This window comes from Triturus cristatus, chromosome 9, assembly GCF_964204655.1.
Source record: "Triturus cristatus chromosome 9, aTriCri1.1, whole genome shotgun sequence".
Lineage (NCBI taxonomy): Eukaryota > Metazoa > Chordata > Amphibia > Caudata > Salamandridae > Triturus > Triturus cristatus.
In genome coordinates this window covers 217,497,978-217,522,046 of record NC_140592.1, presented here as the reverse complement: position 1 = coordinate 217,522,046, position 24,069 = coordinate 217,497,978, and the positions used below count along the sequence as shown (strand labels likewise).

Below are 24,069 nucleotides of genomic sequence, written 5' to 3'. Positions count from 1 at the left end.
TGTTGTCGCTCTTATTTGCTTGCTTCATATTCTTAATTGATGGATTTCCTTGCCCATCTTGTGTTTGTCCAAACCCCTGAGCATTGCTTCTTTGCTGCTCTTTTCACTGGCTGACTTGTGGCCCTCCACTGCTCACTTTTAGGAAATCACTTTTTTAATTTTTTGGGTAAGTCTTCCATCAGAGTACAAACATTTTTCAGCTCTGTCTTGTTTCTCTGTCTCCCTCCCCTTCTAAATACCCATCCTCCCATGTTTGGTGACCCCCCTTCTTTGTAGTAGTGTCCTGTATGTCGTGAACTTAAAATAATTGGATGTTAGAGAAAATGAAATAATAACTTTCTATATTTTCGAATTTATGCTTGAGCCTCATTGTTTTATGCCAGCAAGCGTTGAATGTACCCTCAGTAATTTCATTATTTTTTGCACCTGACATTTATTTAATTTTACCTGGGGAATTCAACATTACATTTGTGTGGCAGCACTGCTGAGGATTTAAGGAGTGCAACAACCAGTATTTTTGTAGATGATAAACACATAGCACACCTAGGACGCAATCCTCTGGCAAATTGCTGATTTCTTTTTACTGAAAAAGAACCAGGCACCATTGAAGCCTCATTTGTGAGTTGTTAAGAAAGGAAAGGAGCACCCTCTATAGAGAAGCATTTTCTTCGTTACCAATCACGCTGAATAGAACTAGGAAAAGATAAGCCAGCACACTGCAGTAGCGGGCAGTGACTAGTGGTAGTGGAAAGAAGGATGCATCACCTATTATTCAACCACATGTGGTTCATTTAGTTTGGTTCTTTTTATAACCCACTAGTGAGAGATTAATCTCCTCATTCACCTAATATTTCGAGGAAAAGACCTGCATCTTATTGCATTGATCGAAAGAGCATGGTAGCCAGACCTAAGACAGAAGCTCACCAACAGTTTCCAGGACACAGTAAAAACAGTATGTAGCAAATTGATGGTGCTCTAGAGCAAGTGTTGGCTACTACCCAAACACAACCCCAGAATAAGTGTTAATCTGTGCAGTCCAAAATGTTTTGGTCCCTCTGAGTTCACAAGTAAGTCAAATGGCCAATCAAAGTAGTTGTAAAGTTTCTGTCATCTTTAACCCAATCCTCCAATACACATCAAAGCAGAGTTTTTCTGTACATCCAGTCAATACACTTGTGATGCACTATAAGAACAGCCAGCCAACACGTTTTTCGTCCTACAGCTAATTAGCCTCCGGCTTACTCAGGGCTGATGTAGAGTAAAATGTTGTAGTTCCTTATAACAATATAATAAAAGGCCAGTCAAGATTTCAATGCCAATATCAGATAACCTGTCAATAGTAGCAGAGTAACAAAACGCGGAGAGTACTCCTCCAACAGTATCAGCGTGGTGCATGTGGCCATCTTATATTCTGGCATTATTGAGACACAGATTTGATGTCACACATCTTAAGAAGTTTAAACTGTTTACTTTGTTAACCAAAGTTAAGATGCTTAAAGGCTTTGTAAAATTCTGTCAGTTGGATGCCTTTAGGAGTTTTAGGCAACAGAAACTACGTTGAAAACAAACACTTGTCATACTGTGGATAATTTATTATTGCATGCGTTCTTTTGATATGTGGTTCCCCAGTGAGGTGATTATGAAGTATAGTACATAAGAATATGTGGTAGGTTGTTCTTAACAATGAAGTATACAGCTATTTTGGATTGTACCTAATAATCTAATTTATTTTGGGTAGTGTTGCCATCTTTTATCAAAACCCCACAAGATGTCACTGTCAGAACAGGAATGAAAGCCAGACTAGAGTGTGCTGCTGGAGGGCACCCTATCCCTGAAATTGCATGGCAGAAGGACGGCGGTACAGATTTTCCTGCGGCTCGAGAACGACGTATGCATGTCATGCCAGATGATGATGTCTTCTTCATAATGGATGTGAAAATTGAAGACATGGGAGTTTACAGCTGCACAGCCCAGAACTCTGCTGGCTCAGTTTCTGCCAATGCCACCCTTACTGTGTTGGGTAAGACTTCACCTTTTACTTTTACTTTCCTTATTCAACAGATAATGTTTCAAGGTAATGGGATGTAGTCTTATCTAAAGAAGTCTTTGGAAAAGGCATTGGGATTTTACCTGTTGGCGCCCCCTCCCCCCCCCCCCCCCCTTACCCCCCTCCCCGTTCTCACATCCCCCTCATGATGGATCTCTCCAAAACTTTTCAAGAGGGAGCTGAGGTGGATAAACATTTTTTTTTATTTTTATTTAAAGTTGTGTGAAGATTCGTCTAACAGGGCAAAGTTTTTACCAAACAATATATATATTTGTAGCATTTGTTGGCTGCAGATACACATGCTATGCACTCTCCTGCCATCTAGTGTTGGGCCTGGACTTGACATGTTTTTCTTGAAGAATTCTTTGTTGCCTACGTGACATCCAAACTCCTCCTCTTCAAGTGAATGCACATTGCGCATGCGTAACAACTCAATCGGTAGATTGATTTTTGTCTGCCATCGGATCAGATGGATAGCGCCGGAGCTCTGTGTACCTTCGGCGCCCTTCCAACGACTGAACGGAATCGACTGATATGACGAAACTGTGCTGTGATTGTCAATGTTGTATCCGGCGACCTCCTTCAAAACCTCCACCAAGGCAGCTGCATCGCCCATACCTCTTCCTCCATGCCGTTGAGAATGCTCGACTCTGGGTAATGGATGATAAAAAAAGACCGACTCTTTTGAAAGTGTGGGGTGAAGCATGCATACTCGGATCAGCACAACGTTTGCAACCTCTGCCTGTCGCCGGAGCATGACAAACAGAATAACAAACTGCAACCTGTTTAAAAACAAGAAAATGCTTCACACTCTACTTGATCGACACCTAGCTCACAACATGGAGATGGCGAGAGAGGCAGAATTCTCTGCGGAAGTAGAACTCGTCGACAAAGACAGCAAACAATGGGAAGAGGATGGTGAAGGCGGCGTCATCTTGAGTAGTCCTCATTATATCATGTCTTCAGACTCTGAACAACGCGAGAAAGAAGGACAGGGTGAACCCTCGCTGCCACTTCTAGAGCTCCATGAAAATCCAACGACTAAGATTGGGGCCCAGTACGTTTCCTGGGGTTGTGAGTACACCGAGTCATGAGACCCATCCACACACACCTCACATTTACCAAATATCCAGTAAACACCACCTTGGTGCGCCGCAGCCTTTGGGCTCTTGTTGACACCAAGATCATCCACTGGAGCCGAGACAGGATTATGGCATCAATCCCAATTGGGCTCAGGGCATACATGGCAAAACTGCAGGGGACACTCAGCCTTCGATGCCAAAGCAGCATTCAGTGCTGATGAAGCCATCGATGCTTGCACAATCTCAGATGCTGAACAAACCATCGGTGTAGCATACCTCTTCTGTACCACTAAAGTCATCAGAGGTGACTAGCCATACGGCGTCTAGTATACAAGCATCATCAAAGTCAATGCATAAAAAGACATTGGCATCAAAGCCACCGACGACCGTGGGTTTGACTCGACAGGAGCACAACATAAAAAGGACTTGCCACAGGTTAAAGGTGCAATCAATTCTGAGGTTGAAAGTAATGTCTTTGAAAACCTCCAAGCTCTCATGAATAGAAAAAAAAACGATTGGAGGCTGAACATTTACACGAAACATCAAGTCATAAAAGGATGAGGCAGGACATTGCACAAATCCAGCCTCCTCCGAAGAAAAGGCCTATGGAACACACGGCAACTAGCCTTATGCTAGTTGACACCTTACCTCAATCCATGTCACCAGTTTCAACACACTCCGGGGCATTTGCTCAGGCAGCCCTGCATAGTACACTCAGGGCAATGACTTTGAGGAAGTGCCCCCAGACAGTCCAGGTTCATGTGATGCCTATGATGATGATCCACCAGATCCAGACATAGATGTGCCTACACCAGTCAATGCATCACCACCAAATAACACTATTTCTTATCATAGTTTGCTGCACACTATCACATAGTTCAGATGCACACCACGGAGGAGGAGGGAAATTTTGTTTAGGCGAGCCACTCCCCAAGATGAGAGCTCAGTGCAGTATTTGCACATGATAGGGTCAATGCTTAAAGTCTCTACAGAAATATTTAAAGACCCAGTTAAAACAAAAGTAATAACGCCTGTTATTGAGCGAAAATACAAACTCATCTAATCCGCTCTATATTATGGAACATCCTACATCAGATTCCCTAGTAGTCAGCAGCTAGGAAAAGGGCAGCTTCCCAAAGTACAGGTGATGCACCACCTCCACAGAAGGAGAGTAAGCGAATAGATGCAGCAAGCAAACGAGTGGCAGTAAGACCTGCCAATCATAGGCACATAGCCAATTCAGTCTGCCTACTTTCAAGTTATAACAGAGCAACCTGTGAAGAGCAATTACAACATCTCCCAGATCAGTTCAAACAAAGGGCTGGGCTGGGGAATTAGTGTTGGAGGGCAAACAAATCTCCAACGCAACTATTCACTGCACCTTGGACAGTGCAGATACCGCTGCACGAGGGATCAATTCCTCAATCATTCTATGCAGGTACGCTTGGCTACCCATATGGTGCTTTAAAGCGAAGGTTCATTAGCACCTCTTAAACATCCCTTTTGATGGGGAGCAACTCTTGGGTCCACAGATGAATACCCAATTAGAAAACATAACAAAAGACACTGAATCTGCAAAATCCATGGGAGCCCTACAGTTCACACCCCCTAGGCAGCAGTCCTTTCATAGGTTTCAGGGCAGGGGTGCAGATAAAACCACCACCGTTGACACAGTCCTATCAGAAACAACAGGAGACATACCACCAGCAGACTGCTAGATGGTACTGTAGAGGTGGATACAAAGGAGGTAGTCAAAGAGGAAAAGGTACTCCAGGAAAGGGAGCCTCTAGCTCAAAACAATGATTCACCACAACTTCCGCACGTCACCTGTCAGTGGAAGACTACAGCAGTTCCATCACCTCTGGCTCAAAATAACATCCGACCAGTGGGTGCTGTCCATCGTTCAGCATGAATACTGCCTAGAACTTACCTCACAATCTCCAAACATATCACCACACAGACAGACACTCAACATCTCCACCTTCTCAGAGGAGGTGAAATCTCTGCTGTTGAAAAACGTTAATAGAGCTAGTTCCAAAAGATTGGAAGAGGTGTGTATTGCCTATATTTCTTGATACCCAAGTAGGACAGCACACTAAGACCAACACTGAATCTCTGGCCTCTCAATCAATACATAACATTGGAATACTTCTATATGTTAACACTGCAGAATGTGATCCCTTTGCTTCAGGAAGGTGACTTGAAGGACTCTTATTTTCACATTCCCATTCTCCCAGCACATCATGGGTACCTGAGACTCCTTGTAAGTGGACATCACTACCAGTTCAAGGTGCTGCCCTTTGGGGTTTATGAGAGCATCAAGAGTCTTCACCAAATGTCTGGCAGTTGTAGCAGCTCATTTTAGAAGACACAACATTCAAGTCTTCTTATACCTAGGTGAATGGCTGATAAAGAGTTCTAGCAGAAAGAAATGCCTGCAAGATACCCAGACTGCCATCAACTTGCTACACAAATTGGTTTTCACGATCAGTTCAACAAAATCCCACTTACAGCCTCTCCAGATACACACATCTGAGAGTGACCCTAAACTCTGTTACAGCCAAAGCAAATCTCACAGACCAGAAGATTCTAAATCTCCAGAACCAACTGACTCTTTTTCAGACACATTGTTGCCTGCCAGTAGTGATGCATGTTTTGAGCCCGATGGCATCTTGTATAGCAATTGTCCCGCACTCCAGACTTCATATGCGTCCCCTAGAAGAGTGTCTAGCATTTCAGTGGTCACAAGTGAAAGGCAAATTAGAGGATCTATTGTTGATTTCACCCACTGTCCATCTGTCGCTGCAATGGTGGAATACAGCCAATCTACTCAAGAGCAAACCTATGTGGACCCGATACCGCAAGTGGCAATTACCACAGATTCATCACTCTTAGGATGTGGAATGCATATGGAGGATACAACGGTCTAGGGTGCATGAACCGAACAATAACAAACACTAAACCTCAACATACTAGAACTTGTAGCGATCTAATTAGCATTAAAAGCTGTAACTCAGAAGGTTTTTCTTCTCCGAACAGACAACATGATGGCAATTTATTACAAACAAAAGCAAGGGGGCAGCCATTCAATACAGTTGTTTCACTTGGCGCAGAAGATTTAGTATTGGGCTCATTTTGCTGAATATTTCCCCGGAGTGGACAGTTCAGTCACAGACATGTTCAGCAGAACGCAGCAGCAAGTCCATGAGAAGGAACTCCACTCGACTCCTACAACGCTGCTTCTTTTACTGCGGCACATTGGACGTAGATCTATTGGCCACCGCCGAAAACTCAAAATGACAAAGCTTCGCCTCCAGGCATTAGCACCCTCAGTCCAAGAACAATGCACTGTTGATGGATTGGTCAGGGATATCTGCCTACGCTTTTCCACCTCTCCCACTCTTTTCTCCCTCTCTTTCCTTTTTTTGTAAAGTAACTCAGACCGGTTCCTCTCACGATGATCTTAGGAGCTCCCACTTGGGTCAGAGAACCCTGATACACGACACTGCTTGGCCTGTCTCTAGTACCTCATGAGAAGCTTCCCAAAATACCAGATTTTCTCATTCAGAGCGGTGAAAAAATCAGATAACCCAAACAACTGAACCTCGCAATTTGGCTCTTAAAGTCATACAATTCAGATACTTGCACCTGCCTCCAAAGTGTATGGACATTCTTCCAGAGGCACTGCGTCAACAACTAGAGCCTGCTATACAGTTAAATAGAATGAATTTGTCCATTGCTGTATGGCATGACACACAAATCCTTGTGCACCTACGGTACAACCATTAGTATGCTATTTGCTACACCGACAAAAATCAAGGCAAGCGTACACTTCCATTAGGCTCCCCTTGCTGCAATTGCAGCATACCTTCAGATTTGAAGTACCAATCCCTTTTTTGTGTACCGTTCATTAAAACTTTCATCGAAGGGCTTAAAAAAATAATCCCTCCATTAGCACCCCCTAGTCCCAGCATGGACTTTGAATGTGGTCCTTACAAGACTTTTCCATACTTTTGAAGCTTTGCATTCCTGTCGCCTTCAGTTACTGTCATGAAATGTTGCTTTCTTGGTACCCATCGCATCGAGAAGATTAGTGAATTACATGCCCTCACAATAGAAGAACAGAATTTTCAGTTTTTCAAAAACAAGGTACGACTATGGATGAAATCAAAGTTTCTTCCCAAAGGCATATCTCCTTTTCACTTACATTCGACACTAGACACCCCTGTGTTCTTTCCTATACCAGAGAGAGTTGCAGAAAGAGCACCTGACACACACTTGATGTTTAAAGAGCAGTGCTGTATTACATTGATAAGACTAAACCTTTTAGGAAAACACAGCAGATATTTTTTGCTTTCTCTAACCCTTGAAAGGGAAACGCAAATTTAAAAGCAGAAATTGCACGATGGATAGTAAGATGCATACAGATATGTTACATTAAAGTTAAACGTATGCTACCTTCAATTCCACAAGCTCATTCTATTAGAAATAAAGGTGGATGCCCAAGCAAGACAACAAGCTCTGGTTGATCAAACAGTGTTAACTTTATTCCAGACATCTGCACCAACTGATGCCTAAAGCCTCCGCAGTAAGGAAACTGCATTACAGTCTATACATAACATGTGTATCTGATGCCAAAGCATGTTACAAATGGACAATGCTACTTATCTTGTAAGCATATATTCGTAATGTGTAGTATTGCAGATTCACATGCACCCTCCCGCCACCCTGGCAGGCATTCTTTGGTGTCAGATATCATATATGAATATGCTATAGCCAAATATGTACATATAAGTTTACCCTTCCACATCTAGAACTTAATCTTATATATATCTTCTCTAGCTCCATTTTCACTTGCCATAGGGTGGGAAAAGATAAACAACCTAATAATGGAGCCGTTAAGTATGCACATTCACTCGAAGAGGAGGAGTCTCGACGTCTCTTTGGCAACAAAGAAATTTTAGAGGAAAAACAAGTTGTAAATTCCAGGCTCAAAACTAGATGGCAGGAGTGTGCATAGCATGTGGAGCCTAAGCACTACCCACTACTGATAGATGTTTACAAGGTAAGTAACCTATATAGATAGAGAGATGGAGAGATAGAGATGGATAGATAGAGATAGCTAGCTAGAGATAGCTATAGATAGCGATAAATATATATATACGTGTGTATATAAATAAATATATATATATAAACATTTGTAGCATGTAGTTAGCGAGAGATAGATGTAGTTAGTAGAATAAATATATATATATATATATATATATATATATATATATATATATATATATATATATTTCCAAAACACAGGTCCACCAGCCGTTGCCCCTCAACGCCACGGGTGCTTGCTCAGCGCACGGTGGAGTGCGCGTTCTATTCCACAACGCAGATTCTCACATTCGCAGAACCTCTCCAACAGAGCGCACTTCTGAGCCATACACGATGTCCAAGCTTAAATTTCAATTTATTCCGTTGTTTCTGCACAAAAGCTAACAAACGCGTTTCGGCAATGCCGCCTTAGTCAGTGTCAACTTGACATTTCAAATTGTGTTTAAATAAAGCTGTGCTATACAATTCATAAACATAGAAAGTGACTTGTGAATCCAAAAATAAATAAAGAGTTCATTCATGCGGCGGCCATATTGTAAAGGTCTGACTTACGAAATTTTGTTAAGCCAAATTCATATTGCTAAATCATTTCACTAAATTAATGATTCCCTCTGTCACAATTAACAGTTTTTCATATTTACATTGTAATATAAATGACATGTAATTTAATTCAATCACTTCAACCGGGAATTAAGCTTCAACCTTTAATCTTAGGGAAGCCATCTGGCGCGGAAATTCATTTCATGTTCCGCACTACAATCCCCAGAGTTTCTGACCTATTCAAAGCCGCCATACCGTTATTACGCCCTTTATGGGCAGACTGCGCAGCCTCGCTTATTTGCCTGCTTTCATTTTATGGACATTCAATTGTAAGTATTTTTTAGTTGAATCTACTGCCCTAAATGTGCTCATCTATGTACTGTAAACAATTTAAATACCAAGAAAAAGTCATCCCTCAAATCTACAGTTTTGATCTAATTAGATCAGCAGCCCTTATCACTATGAGGCGATAGTAAATTAATGCCACCCCGTATCTCTTACTCAAGAGCGAATTTAGCCTATGTGGACCCACATTTCTTCTTCATTGTTAAGCCCTCTAGGCATTTTGGTTTGCAACTTAATAATATACTTAGATTCCAGTGTGCGTAATTTTCTCACATGATCTCCTCCCCTCTCAGATTTGACAACCTGATCCAAGCAGAAGAATGTGAGAAGATTACTGTTGCTGTCGTGTTCCATCTCGAAATGACGCACAACAGGATAGTTATGATCCCTGTTATTTATCGCCCTAAGATGGTCCAGGACTCTTTTTTTTAGTGGGATGAATAGTGCTTCCCACATACGGTTTCCCACAGGGGCACACTAAACAATAGACCGTATAGTGTGAGTTGCAGTTCAAGAGTTTTGAGATAGGGGTTTTTGCCTTTTTCCCTGGTATAAGATAATCTTTTACCTTATGGCTGTTTTTACATGCTTTGCACTTCATGCAGGGAAAAAATCCCTTTATCTTATACCAGGGAAAAAGGCAAAAAACCCTATCTCAAAACTCATTAATTTAGTGAAATGATTTAGCAATATGAATTTGGCTTAACAAAATTTCGTAAGTCAGACCTTTACAAAATGGCCGCCGCATGAATGAACTCTCTTTATTTATTTTTGGATTCACGAGTCACTTTCAATGTTTATGAATTGTAAAGCACATCTTTATTTAAACACATAATTTGAAATGTCAAGTTGACACTGACGAAGGCGACAACGCCGAAACGCGTTTTTTAACTTTTGTGCAGAAACGGCGGAATCAATTGAAATTTAAGCTTGGACATTGTGTATGGCTCAGAAGTGCGCTCTGTTGGAGAGGTTCTGCGAATGTGAGAACCTGCGTTGTGGAATATATATATATATATATATATATATATATATATATATATATATATATATATACACACACACACACGTTCTTATGGAGTGAGGGATTGAGATTATAATTGTAGTTTGCATGTCAACATAGAAGTGGCCCATAATTGGACAAACAATTCTAAAATGTACAATTATTACTAGAATACAAGTTTCATAGTACGACCTAACATACATAAATTATTGAGTAATGCTTTACGGAGTCCATTACTTCCCAGATGTAAATAACCTGGCCCATACTCACTAGTCATATTTAATTAGATGTTATATCACTGCTCAGATTTAACCTCTTGTGCTCTGGTTCTGTTTCAAGTAAACATTCAGATTCTCCAAGATATTATGCTACTCATTACCACTGTTGAAGTAAGGGAGGGGGCCTTGTTACCCTTTCAAGGCAGCTGCTCTAATGTCCTACTACTCCCTCCACACACGGAACAACCATAATAAATAGCAAATTAGTTTGAGACATACATATATAAAGTCTTCGTTATTTCTAGAATTAGAAATTGCATGAATCAGGTTGGACACTCATTATGCAATTGATATAAATGAGCAGAAACATTAGCCACAAATTGTGAAATAATTTTGTCTGCTAATACTTTGCGTTTTGTCAAGACAATCCCTGCGCAACGTTTTGTTGCATTATAATCTGATGTTGAATAGTTTGAGTTTGTTTGATTCCTGACAGTTCTTGGTGAACTTTTTAACGTTAAAGTTTTGTGAGTTTATCGCTTCTTTCTCAGTATATATATATATATATATTGATTCCCCCAGCCCCTCTCCCCCACTCTCTCCCATCTAAGGGGGAAGCAATCTCTTAGATATACTCACTGCACAAAAAGGTTTCTTTCCTAGGAATTGTAGTTCACATTTTTCTTTAGCTTTCATTTTTAATGTTTTTTTTTTTTTACATTTTCTTATAGATACTCCTTATTTGTTATACCCGTTGGAAGATCGCACCGTCTCTGTTGGTGCAACTGTCGCTCTTCAGTGCAAGGCTAGTGGAAGTCCTCCGCCTCGCATTACATGGCTAAAAGGTGATGAAGCCTTGGTTGTTACAGAGCGGCACCATTACACCCCTGGCAACCAACTGCTGATCATCAGAAATGTGGCACTGGAAGACCAAGGCAAGTACACATGCGTGATGTCCAATACGCTGGGGACCGAACGTGCCCATAGTCGCCTCACAGTGACGAAAGTAGCCGGCTGTGTTGCGGAACAAGGCACAATGGAAGGAACCATGACGATTGGAATAATTACCATTGCTGTGGTGTGTAGCATTGTCCTGACATCTCTGGTGTGGGTGTGCATTATCTATCAAACCAGGAAGAAGAGAGAAGAGTACAGCGTTACTAACACAGGTACACTTTTTTTTAAATCAATTTGCTATATCAAGATATCGTTTGCAACAATGTCACAATGCTGATCAGACTACTGTGTTATTACACCTTTTATGAACTATTTGAGGTATTTTATGTTAAACCATACAGAGCGGTCAAAGCAGTTTCTAGCCTCCTTCATAATTTTAGTGTACTTTAACATAGGAATTTACTTTGGAAAGAGATTGAGCCCGGCAATATTTCAGATGATTAGTGCTAACTGTAACGTCTTCATCAAGGATGTGACTATCTGTTTAAAAATCCAACAATTAGTTTGTACCTTCTCTTAAAATATAACTGGTGACATATTGTTTTTTCCTGCTTTCTTAGGGTTATATAAAATGTCTGAACCTCACATTCATCACTTCTAGCACATCTTTGCAGTATTGTTTAAGCTAGAAATTCCCTATACAGTGTTTGCCACAAATGCTGCTATGCCATTTTGGGAATAGAAAGCAGGGGATCTCTGAAATTGAACTTTTTGGTGGTTGTTTTAACCAGAAGCAAAGTAGAACTCTGCAGAATACTCGAGTCAGAAAAACTGAAATTTGGAAGTAGAAATGCAAATATCTCCCTCTGGCTTGTAGCTTGTTGGCTTGCCCCTCAGAATTCATGCCACGACTATAGTAAGCGTGAAGTATGATGCAGAGTGCTGTAAAATCAATTCGTGGGATGCGGGAAGTGAACGAAGTGCCCTGAGGCGTGGTGACTTAGGTGTTGAAATTAGACTCCTATTGGCCTATTTCCAGCCTCTGTAGAATTAAACGCTTTACTACATTTTCTCTTAAAAGAAATTTGGATGAAAGACCAACATGTTTCAGTGAATTCAAGTTGCAAATACTAGATATAATAAAAGCACCTATTTATGATGGCAAAGAGAATTTCCTTGAACAGAATTAATTTTTTTCCGGGATTGGTTCTGGGAAGAAAGAAATCACCAGTGCTGAAGACAAAATGTTTGCATGCTGAGTGTTACCTTGAACTCTGTTTTCATGGAATTAATTTTAATGCTGATGGGAGAACAAAGTTTGAATTAAGATTAGAATTAAAAAGCTTTAAGCGTTTTTTCCAGCTGCTGGGTGGAATATGGACTGTGTTGAGTTAGGCTGGATGTTTACCTATTTCAGGGCTGATAAAGAGCTCAGTATCTGACTTCTTAGAAGGCCAGGATGGGGGTCATTTGAAGGAGAGCTACATTTTTTGCGGTTCACCAGTGTGGTGTGTTTAATAAGACACATAGACAAAACGAATCCACTGGTAGACTCAGTAACTTTAGGGAGAAGCAGGAATCATTAAACATAAAGTGTATTGATGTGTACAAAACAAACCTCCTGCTCTATTTTTTTTTATTCATTTTTTCGAACTAGAGATGCCGAAGACAAATGTTGCGAAATCTTCAGTTTTGCATGAACTCCTATTTCGGCTACCTTTGGACATTCTCTGTTTGTAAATACTGCTGTTTTAGCTGCAGATACATTGGATTGCCTCTTATTTGCTATGCCTTCCAATGTTCTGGAAATATGAACCACAAAACTTGAGGGTTCACATATCGCATATTTATGTTGAAATAGACACTTAGGCGAGACATCCAGTCTTACAGGTTTATGTCGATACTTTAGTAGATTTTAAACTTTAATGGGATTCACAAACCATCTGAGTAGTAAATCTGGACATCTACAACAGTGATAAAGTTCCAAGAGTACTCCTAGGTACGAAATTTAGCGCATGCACAATTTCTACTAGGTGGGAAAAATCTGCTTGAGCAACTGACGTCCAAATGCTCTTTTGCACTTGTAGTTGTTGTGTTCCCCCACAGCCACAGATGTTGGAGGGAGTGGCTTTACTTCGTTTTCCAGATTGAAAGGCTACCTGCAAATTGATCATGACTTCTAACACACCTAAGAGTTTGTGGCTGTTCATTGCAATCTGAAGTGCCACTTTTTGCATGGCCACATTGGCACCTACTGCATTTAAAATTTAGGAGTGTGTGGATTTTCCATGTTTTTGAGTGTGGTTCAATGAAAATAATCCATTTCTTAATCTGTGACTCAGTATTAAGAACTTGGCCATCAAAATGTCTGTTCATGGCTCCCTAATTAGGACTTGGAGGATAAAAAAAAAGGTTGTTAGTGTCTTTATTTTCTTTCATTACTAAAAAAAGTACCTGTATTACTACAATTGTGTTATTAATATAACAATCTTGACCGCTGATATTGTACTACCTCCACATGGGACCAATGATACTCACCTTTTCTCATATCCAGCAGAGTATTTCCCACATTTTTTTTATTTTCATTTGTTCTTGTTAGTTGATGATAAGATGTAGTCTTTTTGCATTAGCCTCAAGATAATTACAGAGACAGAATTCAAGAGGGACAGAACTGGGTAATATATATCATATTATACAGACCGGTTTGCCTGGATGTTGTTTTATTATGATGCTGAGGAGACTTCCAAAGCGCTGCACCGTAGACAATGAGTCGAAAGCCCACAATCAACTCCATCTTAAAAGGTGGCGTGGAGTAAATAGAAAAGTGTGTTTGATTAGAGAAAGAGCCTTGGGAGAAATGGATTTATAAGCAATCTAGTAGAGCACAGTGGGCCGTATTGTTGTTGGCTTTTTCATTTTGTATAACCAACTTGTATTAACACCTCCCTGTTTCAGGGAGTCAGTGCAGAGAAAAGTTTATTTTCTGTATTAACTAATTGAGTTACATGTATTCTGAAAGTATTTCTAGAGCATGACTCCCCACACAGAACAGCAGAGTGGTTGAGTACAGAAATATTCACAGTGTACGCTAGGAAGGGAAAGTTCTTTTGCAGGTCTGTGAAGGGAGGTGTCAGGGGTATGAAGCAGAGACATAGATGAGATGAGTCGCGAGGGCTTCACATAACACAGGATTTATTCAAGGATCGAACATAAATGTTTGTTAAGAGTCTTCTTGACCCTGAATTTACAGATTTAGGTAGGTCATATGTGTGGTAGTTTGGCACTTGGCAGCAATGGTGAATTTGCTTTTGTGGAAAGTAGCAAATGATACCACAAATGTTAAAGTAGAGCAAGCCTTCATTGGAAGTCGGTGATGTTCGATCCAGAAAGGAGTGATGTGGCTAGTCTTGTTGGTCCCCATGTACAGCTAGACACTTGACGTGAGAAAAGTGTTAATCAACGGTACCAACTTTTACCTACACCTTTCAGAATGTCATTATCAATCTGCGCTACAACCATCATCACAACTGGGAATCTGAATTGTTGGTTGGGAATAAAGGTTTTCGATTATATCTTTAGGTGGTTGAGTAAGGAGGCAGTTTAGTCTATTTGAGAAATGTAGTGAAGTGTTTGGCAACATTGATCTCCTTAGATTTTTAGAGGAGAAACAACTTTAGGGAAAATTCAGAGAACCATTAGTAAGTCAGGATGGAGCATGTGAATGCTATTTTTGTAGAAAATGTTGCTTTCGAAGGATTCAGTCTGAAGGTGAAGGAGCCCATTAAAGCTTTGATGGAGAATAGGTGTTTTTCCTACTCCTCAACATTTGAAGAGTGTTATAGTATTGTCGTGTGGTACTATCCGTACCAGTGGTTGCACTCCAAAGGTCAGTGGAAGAGTGACATACCTGGAATAATCTGTTTTTATTAACCCAGAGGGGTCTGCCAATAAAACCCATGATTATTCAGTAGGCTGCTGCGATTTAAAAAGAAACAGAAAGCACCACCAGAATATGCAGAGCACCATTGAGTATCAGTAGAGTAGCTGTCTGTGCTGCCCTATATATGAAGCTAGACTGGTATTACTTTTGGGTGTCCAAGAACAAATTCTTTGGTGCAGGACAAAGTTGGCTGGAAGGCCATTATCAGTGTTAGATGGAGTTTCGGCTGAGGATGGATGTTTGGATAAAGTGGGTAGCTGAAGAAGCTGAGAGCATGAGCAGGAAGAGATAAGTATTCAGCATTGGTGAGGCTTTAGATGTGGGACTGGCGGATGTTCAGGATGGGAAAGCATGGGAGAGATCTTTTGGGCGGGGGTGACTGCAATGCGGATACTTTCTATCTCAGTTTATTGTTAGATACAGCTCATTTTGTTCCTCCTGTTCTAGATGGAATTAAGGATTTTAGAAAGAGGTATGACTTAATGGAGAGCGTGACTTAATAGAGAGTGTGTCCATGCATACGTGGTGCTGAGTATTGTTCTCGTAGATTCGGAAAGGACATCACTCCGAGGATGAATGTCTACTTTGAATAGATTGGGATTGTTCTTGTATAAGTTATTGCCATTTACTTTTAATAACATGAATGTGTATCCTCTATTAAGTGCTCAGTCTCTTCAGTAAAGCTTTATCACAACAAAGAAGTGACTGAGGTGAAGGAGGACATGCAGGTGAATCACTCACTTTTATAGCTTTAAAGACCAATACAGTGCTGAATAAAGATAAATCTAGGCCATTCATAGAGCTCTTTGTGCATTTCTGCAAAGAAGTCCACTTGCTTGGAGTGAAAATGCCGTGAGATTGTCTGAATGACTTTACACTATCTGAAAATACTCTTTTGCTCACCCTGTTCTGTTTCTGTTTTTTTTTGTTTGGTTGTAATGATTTTGTTGTCAGCATCAAATGCGTGACAACTTCCAGGTATAATTTGTAGTGCACCGTTACATGTTGTGAGACCCAAAGAAACAAGCCAATGTAGTAAGCTGCCTTACTTATATTCTTCCATGAAGGGTGTGATGTCTAGCTTTGAATCATATTAACACCAGTGCAGTTTTATGTAGGCACACAGTACTGAAATCTACAAACCTGTATCATTTTCATTAACTTGTTTGCCAGGGATTTGGTAATAGCATCTGGTGTGGCCAAAGCCCCGTGGTACCCCTCTTTAATGAAATGTAATTTGCTGTTACCAATGTCATGGTGGCTTATCTTAGTTCATCAGAGGAAGGCCTTCTGACTGGAATGTTTGCTAGACATCAATCAATCAATCAATCAGGCTTTTGTTAAGCGCTACTACTCAACCGTGACTGTCTCAAGGCGCTAGGGGTGGGGGGGGATGCAGGTTCCAGTCCATCAAGGAGGGGGTCTGTCGAAGAGCCAGGTTTTGAGGTTTCTTGTGAAGATAGGAAGCAATGTCTGAGGTGGAGCAGAAAGTCGTTCCAGGCCTTTGCCACGAGCAAGGAGAAGGAGCGGCCTTCCGACCTGGATTTTCTGGTGCGGGGACCACGGCGTAGGAGAGCGGGGTTGATCGTAGGGTCCTTTGGGGTGCGTGGGATTTGAGTCTGCTGTTCAGGGGTGCTGGTCCGGTGTCGTGTAGGGCCTTGTATGCGTGGGTGAGTATCTTGAAGGTGACACTAGTCTCGATGGGGAGCCAGTGGAGATGTGGCATTGTCTTGGCAGGTTAGGGACCAGTCTTGCAGCGGCGTTCTGGATGTTCGGTAGCTTGCGGGTGAGGTTTGTGTTTATTCCGGCGTAGAGTGCGTTAACGTAGTTGGCAAACCTAAATAAGGTGGGTGTTCAACTGTGAGGAAATTAATTGTCCAGTGCACCTCATTTAGTTGTTTTAGCCCCCGAGTACAAATAAATCCTTCTGGCCACATGTAGATTTTGGCTTGTTTGCATTTAAATACACAGCCAAAAAAACATCTTTTTAAAAAATGGGATTCCAATGTATACTACTCGGGCAGTTATCTATCTAACCGTATATTGGATGTGGGAAGGCCTTGTCGCAAACCACAACAGAAATGTTATTTTGGCATTGAAGATGATGCAACTTGTAAGATACCTGTAAGGTGGTAATGCAGCTCAAGTGGACTAATTGACCCATTGCAGAGATCTCTGTGTTACTTGAAAGTTACAGATTAGAAACTCAGCAGGTTCTCTCCAGCTTTTAACCCTTCCAAGATTAAAAAAGCACTGACAATACCAATAGGTCTGGCCTTGACAAGCTGGTGTTATGGGTATAATAGTTTTTTTAATTAAGCATTTAAAAGTAGAGAACAGTGTTGCCAGCCAAACATGGTGGCATATACTTACAATAATATTTTCACATTTAAAGTTAGAAAAGTTATAGAAAGACTTTTAGTATTAACGCATGCACAGAAAAATAGGATTCTTATTGGGGCAAAGGAAAAGTCCTATTGGCTTTGAATAACTGTAACCTGAAGAATTAGTTAGATGCACAAAAGTGTCTTAAAGATAAAGAAGCATAAAGAATAGAAAGAAAAAATGCTTTGCCAAAAAAGTATTGACTGACCAACTCTGGTACTAAAGTGCATTTCATTTTAAGCACAGGGTGAAAATGTATACACGTCCTATTATTCTTGTTCTTATTAATAATTATATGAACATTTTTTTTTTTACTTCTTCTGCCACCTCTGAAATCTCATCTGTGCTCATACATCTTTGCTGACTCCCAAAAGAAGCAGATATTATCTTTAGTATTTCCTGACAATTATTTTTTAGACCTTCTACTAATCCACTTCAGGGGGTCTCATGTTTAACCAAGTAGTTATCAAGAGCAAATCCCTTTGGCTTCATTTTGTATTTCATCCTTCCAGGGGCAATAAAAGGAGTACCATAAAGTTTGGTAAAATAAACGTTGCTATTGTGCTAGAAAACATTTTGGCAGAGAATGAGCACTTAAAATTTGTTAGACTGTTCTGTTTGACCTCTACTCAGAAATACTACTATTGTATTTTTCAAGGTTCAATTGTCCATCAAAGTCTGTGCCGAAGAGAATGTTAACTAATGAAGCTAAAACTGACATCAACATATAGTAACTAACTATTACATTTATTAGTATTCAAACCATTACTACTTTTCCAGACAGCTGTAAGGATGACGTTTTCTCCTTTTCAGCCTACTGAAAAAGGCCTCTGTTCTGTTCCATTCAGTTTTCACACAGCTGCTTTAGAGCCTACTAAACGTCAGTCCTGACTATGTGAAAGCCCCCTCGCCATTTGATTTATTGGTTTCTAATTCAAGAGTCGCCTCGTGACCTTTACCCAACTTTTATTCTACTTGTAGACCATCAGAAATTGGTAATTTTACATGGCCATCTCCTCTGGAAAGACAGCATGCCTCACATTCAGACAAAGCCGTTGGGATTGGTTTGTTGCAGGAAACTTCAAGCCAGTTTAACTCAATGAGATATCCTGGCTGGTTTCTGCCTCTAAGGTAGCTGCATTGTTTTCCAACATGTGCAGTCTGGTTTGGTCTAGGAAGGTCCTCCCTATACATTTCCTATAGAGGTGCCTCAAAATCTTATGGAGCCCCCAGAATGACAATTCAGATTTATTTTCTGAAAAGGGATTCTGAATGGAATCCTAAAATACATTGAGTTTGTATTCTGTCACAGAGCATCCTATAGGAAAATTGGGTTTGGTGATTAGGGCATTTACTTCTCCTAAAGTCCAGTTGGGTCTTTAGACCGATCCGGAGATCTTATGACTGTTGTAGTACACACATAGTCAAATCATTTTTTGTTTAATAGATACTACACATAAAAAACCGTGCAAAAGAACCTCATTTACTATTTATCTCTTAATATTAATATTGTGTTAAGTGCGTACCGTGTGTTTGATGGAAGTTCTCTAGCATATTTCAGTTGGTTTGTAGAATTTGGTTAAAGATACAGTGTTGCTGTGTGTTGTCTCATTGAAATGTTGTGCAGCTTTATTCGCAGAGCTGGTGCTTTGCAAGGCGGGTCTACAATAGTTTGGTAAATAGACCCCAGAAGATCACTTGGCTAACTTCCACACACAAATCTAACTTACATTTGTTTTGCCAGGTGCATGTTTGTGATGTGAATTAACATGCAGAATATAGGGCTCTGTTGGTAAACTTTAGGGAGTGTTTGACCCAGTGTCTTGTCTTGTCTTGAATGATCTTTAAGAAAATGATAATTTCTAAATTCCAAAATAACAGTATAGCTGCTGAGTGGTCATCCGTGTGTTTACTGTTGTGTGTCTTGTTTTGCAGATGAAACAGTTGTGCCTCCTGATGTCCCAAGTTACCTGTCTTCCCAAGGTACCCTCTCTGACATACAGGAAGGGAGCATTAGGGTTGAAAATACCAATGGCTACCATTCCAGTGAGCATATAAAAAGTTATGGTATGAATGCACTCATTATTTTTAAAATCATGCACCCTTTGAAGGTACATTCTGAAGTACATGGATTGTTTTCTGTGGCAGCTAGAAACCTAAACTTAATTTTCGCTTTGATCGTCCCATCAGGAAATCACCAAAGCCAGATATTCTTTGAATGCTTACAGTTCTTATTCATCCTTTCCCATGAGCCTTTGCTTGAAGGAGTTACAATGTAGGCTTTTTACCATTTAATAGGGGAACCAAGATCACTTTATTCAAAGGACCTTCAAGCATAAACCAGTGTATTTATTCCAGAGTTATTTATTTTTTGTATAATCGTACAGGTGGTTTCTCTTCCACTTTCTAAACTATCACACTAACTTTACAAATGACTGTAGTATCCGACGTCAAAATATGACTGTTTTGTCTTCCTTTTATGAATCGTCTTGACGGTACTTTACTCGATTTGCCAGCAAGCCACTTGAGGATTATGTCCTCTTTTGCAAATATTGGTCTGCATAGAAAGGTGGTTCAGAAATAGTGATCAGCTCTTGCTAGAGGAAGCACATTATATGGTGCTGTTTTGGTTCAGTCTTTTTCTTTGGACCCAAAGAGAGTACATAACCCCAGCCATATCTGATGCAAGCTTGTATACATAGTTGGCAGGCATAGCCCCCTTTTCAACCCTTCTGTCATGTTGGAGTGTTTGTTACTTTACAAAGTTTCCAGGTAGGGTAAATATGTTAATCTATGATGCCATCATTTATACAGGAACCTTCTGCCATAGGGTTCATCCAGAGGTCTCGAAGGCTTTTTCTTGGTGGCAGTGGGAAATTGACTCAAAGGTTATTTATGAGAGCGAGATATGGGGCCATATCACGCTAGGTGCTCTGTGGCGCATTCCTGCGAAGAGCTTTTTCCGTCCTGCAAGAACTGGGGATGCCTTTTCTCTCTGACGACCTGGCGTTTCGACGCCTTGGCCTTGTGGCTCAAGATATGGGCCAAGCAAGAGAGCGTACTTAGCAAAGACGTCTTACGGGATTGTCTTTCACTTGATCACGTCTCACGTATTCGATGGCTCCGTACATAAAAGTTGGCTTTGCCTGCTAGGAAGAGCAGAACTCTTTACGAATCCTAAGGGTATTGGTAAAAGGGACCTCATTTGGGCCAAAGAGTGTTTTTTAAGAATGCGATATAGTAAAAGAAGGAACTGAGCTGTGCAAGCCCAGTGTGCGAAAGTACGTTGTACTGAAAACCGTGCTTACTATGGAGCCTTACCTTCTAGGGCTGAAACGCATCCCTGATCGTTTTCTCTTGACGAGGTTCTGGCTTGACCGCTTCCACTACTTACTGGCACATCCTGATGGTTCTCACAGAGGTCAGTGCCTCATGCCCTGTGGCTGCGATGGAGAATCTCTCCAGTACATGATGCACTTTTTAATGTTCTGCACTTTTTAGGCTGTTCCCAGAAGGTTATTTATTATTCCTATCTTTAAAAAAAAAATGGGCTTTAGGAGGGTGAGACCAGCTTTTATCTTCTTACAACTTTTCTCTAGTGATACCGTTTTGTACACACTCCATTTTCTACGGGCCGCTATCAGACAAAAGACAAGTTGTAAATAATACCTGTATTGTAATTCATGTTTTTTATATGTGTATAGTTCACTTGGATTTTATCACATCTGTCAATTTGCAGTCTGACTTATGGTATATTGAAGGCTGTATGACTTTTATGGTTTTATTCTTAAAGCCGAATAAAGTTTTATTGTATTGTATTGTGACTCAAGGCGAGACAGAATTAATTGGTTTTGCGAGTTGATGATCTGTCTGTTCAGTCTAGTGTTAGCACACAAATCTTTCGGGTTCAGTCCTGTTAAGGAACGTTGTAATGAAATATTAGGTATGGGTATGCAGATGTAGGACCTATTCATTTCACTCTGCTACTTAAACAGTTTAACTTAACATTGTTTGTAGTGTTTCTTTTTGATGCTGTGCTCTTTGAAAAATATATAGTTATAAACCACTGTGTGGTAATGGGTGGAGAATGGTTTATCTGAAATGTACTCCTGGTTCTGTGATGTAGGTTTGTGTAAGGACTGTTTGCTCTTGTGACAGAGCTTAACTAAGCATATAGCTTTGATACAGCATTAAGTGGGTACTGTCTAATATGTATCATTGGGTCATATGAAACATGGCTGTAAATGTGTTACTAGTCTCACACGAGGAAAGGGCAGAAGGACAAGATCTTGTCAATGACCGATCTGGCTACAAGGTTTGCAGCCTTGTTGAAAATAGCTCTGTGATCTGCATGGATTTTCCTAATCCCTTGAGACTCCATAGGCTATGTTGAGGGAACCCCACATTACTATGTTGTTTGGCTATGCGGAATGTGGTTGTGAGAGAGGATGGGGTAGACCGTTCACTTAAGTAATTTATTAATGAAAGCAAGGGATGAGAAAGAATCTATTTAACCCCAAACTAAACTAGTTGCCTGATTTATTTGGAAGAGGGGTACGGTGCTTACGAGTTTGAGGCTCCATGGACAAAGTTTATACGTTGATTAACATTCGGGAGGATCCTGAAGGGCATACAAGCTTGCAGGACATATGCCCCACACTATTTAGCACTACAGGAGGAATCTCCCCTTGTTCGCGTGTTACTACACATGCATTTTCCACAGTATGAAATGATGCTACTCTAATCGTGTTTCTTCCGCGCATGTCTATCATGGTTCGTAAGTGTGTTACATCACGCTTTTTTACTTCAAAAGTGTTACTGTATATACGTTTCTTAATGGGGCAAAATGTGTATCACCCTACATACATTTGTCGATGGTACACCCACTAACCCATGTTATTGTACACAGTCCTATTCAGATGAACACTGTTCCACTACTGTACACACTTGTATTCTTCTACAAAAGACAGTGGAGGGGCTACTTGTTAGGATACCTTTCGCCTCACTACACAATGCCAAATACCCTACTTGGGGATTTTAATTTGCATGTTGATAACTCTAATGTTCCTCTTGCTGTCTCGCTAATTGAGACATTAGCTTTTCTCAGTCTTCCTTTATGTATTTCTGACCCTACACATTCTGTTGGGCACATGATTGCTCTCATCTTCTATAACATTGCACTATTGGTGGGACATCCTGTGACGGTTACATGGTCAGATTACTGCTTGATTAATTTTCCTGAGACTGGTAACGATGATTCCATACCGGAGAAGCTCAATCTCTCTTTTCTTGCTTGCACCTGGAATAAAATCAAGCTTCCGGAGTTGGCTAATATTACCCTTATACCCACCACTAATCTGCTAGGTGATGTAAACATACAGTGCTTACAGTCAGTAATTTATTGCAGTTAGCCACAGATAAGCCTGCCCTAGTGAATTTTATCTCCAATCAGAAACTAGCTCCTTCCACACCATGGTTCACTGTCGTGTTAGAGGAAAAATTACATTGCAATAAATTGGAAAACACTTGGCAGAAATAATACCTGCACATTAGACTATCTTTAGAGATTCTTTAAAGAAATATCATGCAGCGATTAAGGTAGTGCAAAGTAGCTACCGTAAACACGAATTTGCTTCTGCTGTTAACCGGCCGAAAGAAATCTTTAAAATAACAGCTAATGCCTTACACCCTAGAGCCCCTGATCCTCCTATTAAGGCCTGTCCAAGTACGTGTATTAAACTTGCAGATTTCTTTAAAGAAAACAATCATTAAAAAACACCTCAATCTCTGCTAGTGGCTTCTATAGCACAGGATTGTATGAGCAGTCAGGTTCTGCCTCCAACCTATGCTCTGTCTCAGGTCACTCCTGAGGAGCCTAAAAAGGGCATTTTAAGTTGTAGGACAGGCTCACCAGCAAATCTTTGTCCATCATCCATGTTTATCCAGGCAGTCGAAAAATGTAACCCAATATTTTCAACATTTATCGTCCGACAGCGCAGGTCTCTTTAATCTGGAGACAGGTTAAAGTGATTCCATATTTTAAAAAGCCTTCAGATAATAGGTCCCAGTTGCTGAATTTAGACCAGTTTCTCTTCTGCCAACCAACTTGAAAATACTGAAAAAAATTGGCAATGCTCAACTTTCCGAGTATTTAGAGAAATACAGGCTTTTCCATCCTTCTCAGTCTGGCTTCTATTGCCGACACAATACTGAAACAGTGCTTTTGGAGGTCTCAGATTGCATCAGACTGGCTCACAATCAAGGAAATAATGAAACCTTGATTCTATTAGATCTCTCTGCAGCATTTGACATGGTCTCACATGCCATTATTTTACAAGGTCTCTCAGATATTGAAGTGTGAGATCTGGCCACATTAAAATGTATTTGTTCTTTCCTTGACAACAGAGGACAAGCTGTTTGGATGACTCTTACTCATCTGCTATTAAGGCTGCCAACATGGGAGTACCTCAGTGCTCATCTCCGAGCCAAAGTCTGTTTAATAT

General features: G+C 40.5%; 1 protein-coding gene across 2 annotated transcripts in view; it reads left to right on the top strand.

The window, feature by feature from the left end:
• LRIG1 (leucine rich repeats and immunoglobulin like domains 1) overlaps positions 1-24,069 on the top strand; it is a 244,611-nt gene that overhangs the window by 208,076 nt on the left and 12,466 nt on the right. The window contains exons 14-16 of one of the 2 annotated variants that reach the window (XM_085624766.1): positions 1,739-2,020; positions 11,076-11,513; positions 19,502-19,633. In XM_085624766.1, coding sequence (XP_085480892.1) covers positions 1,739-2,020; positions 11,076-11,513; positions 19,502-19,633 — 852 coding nt within the window. The remainder of the gene's footprint in view (positions 1-1,738; positions 2,021-11,075; positions 11,514-19,501; positions 19,634-24,069) is intronic. The other variant, XM_085624767.1, reaches the window with a different exon arrangement.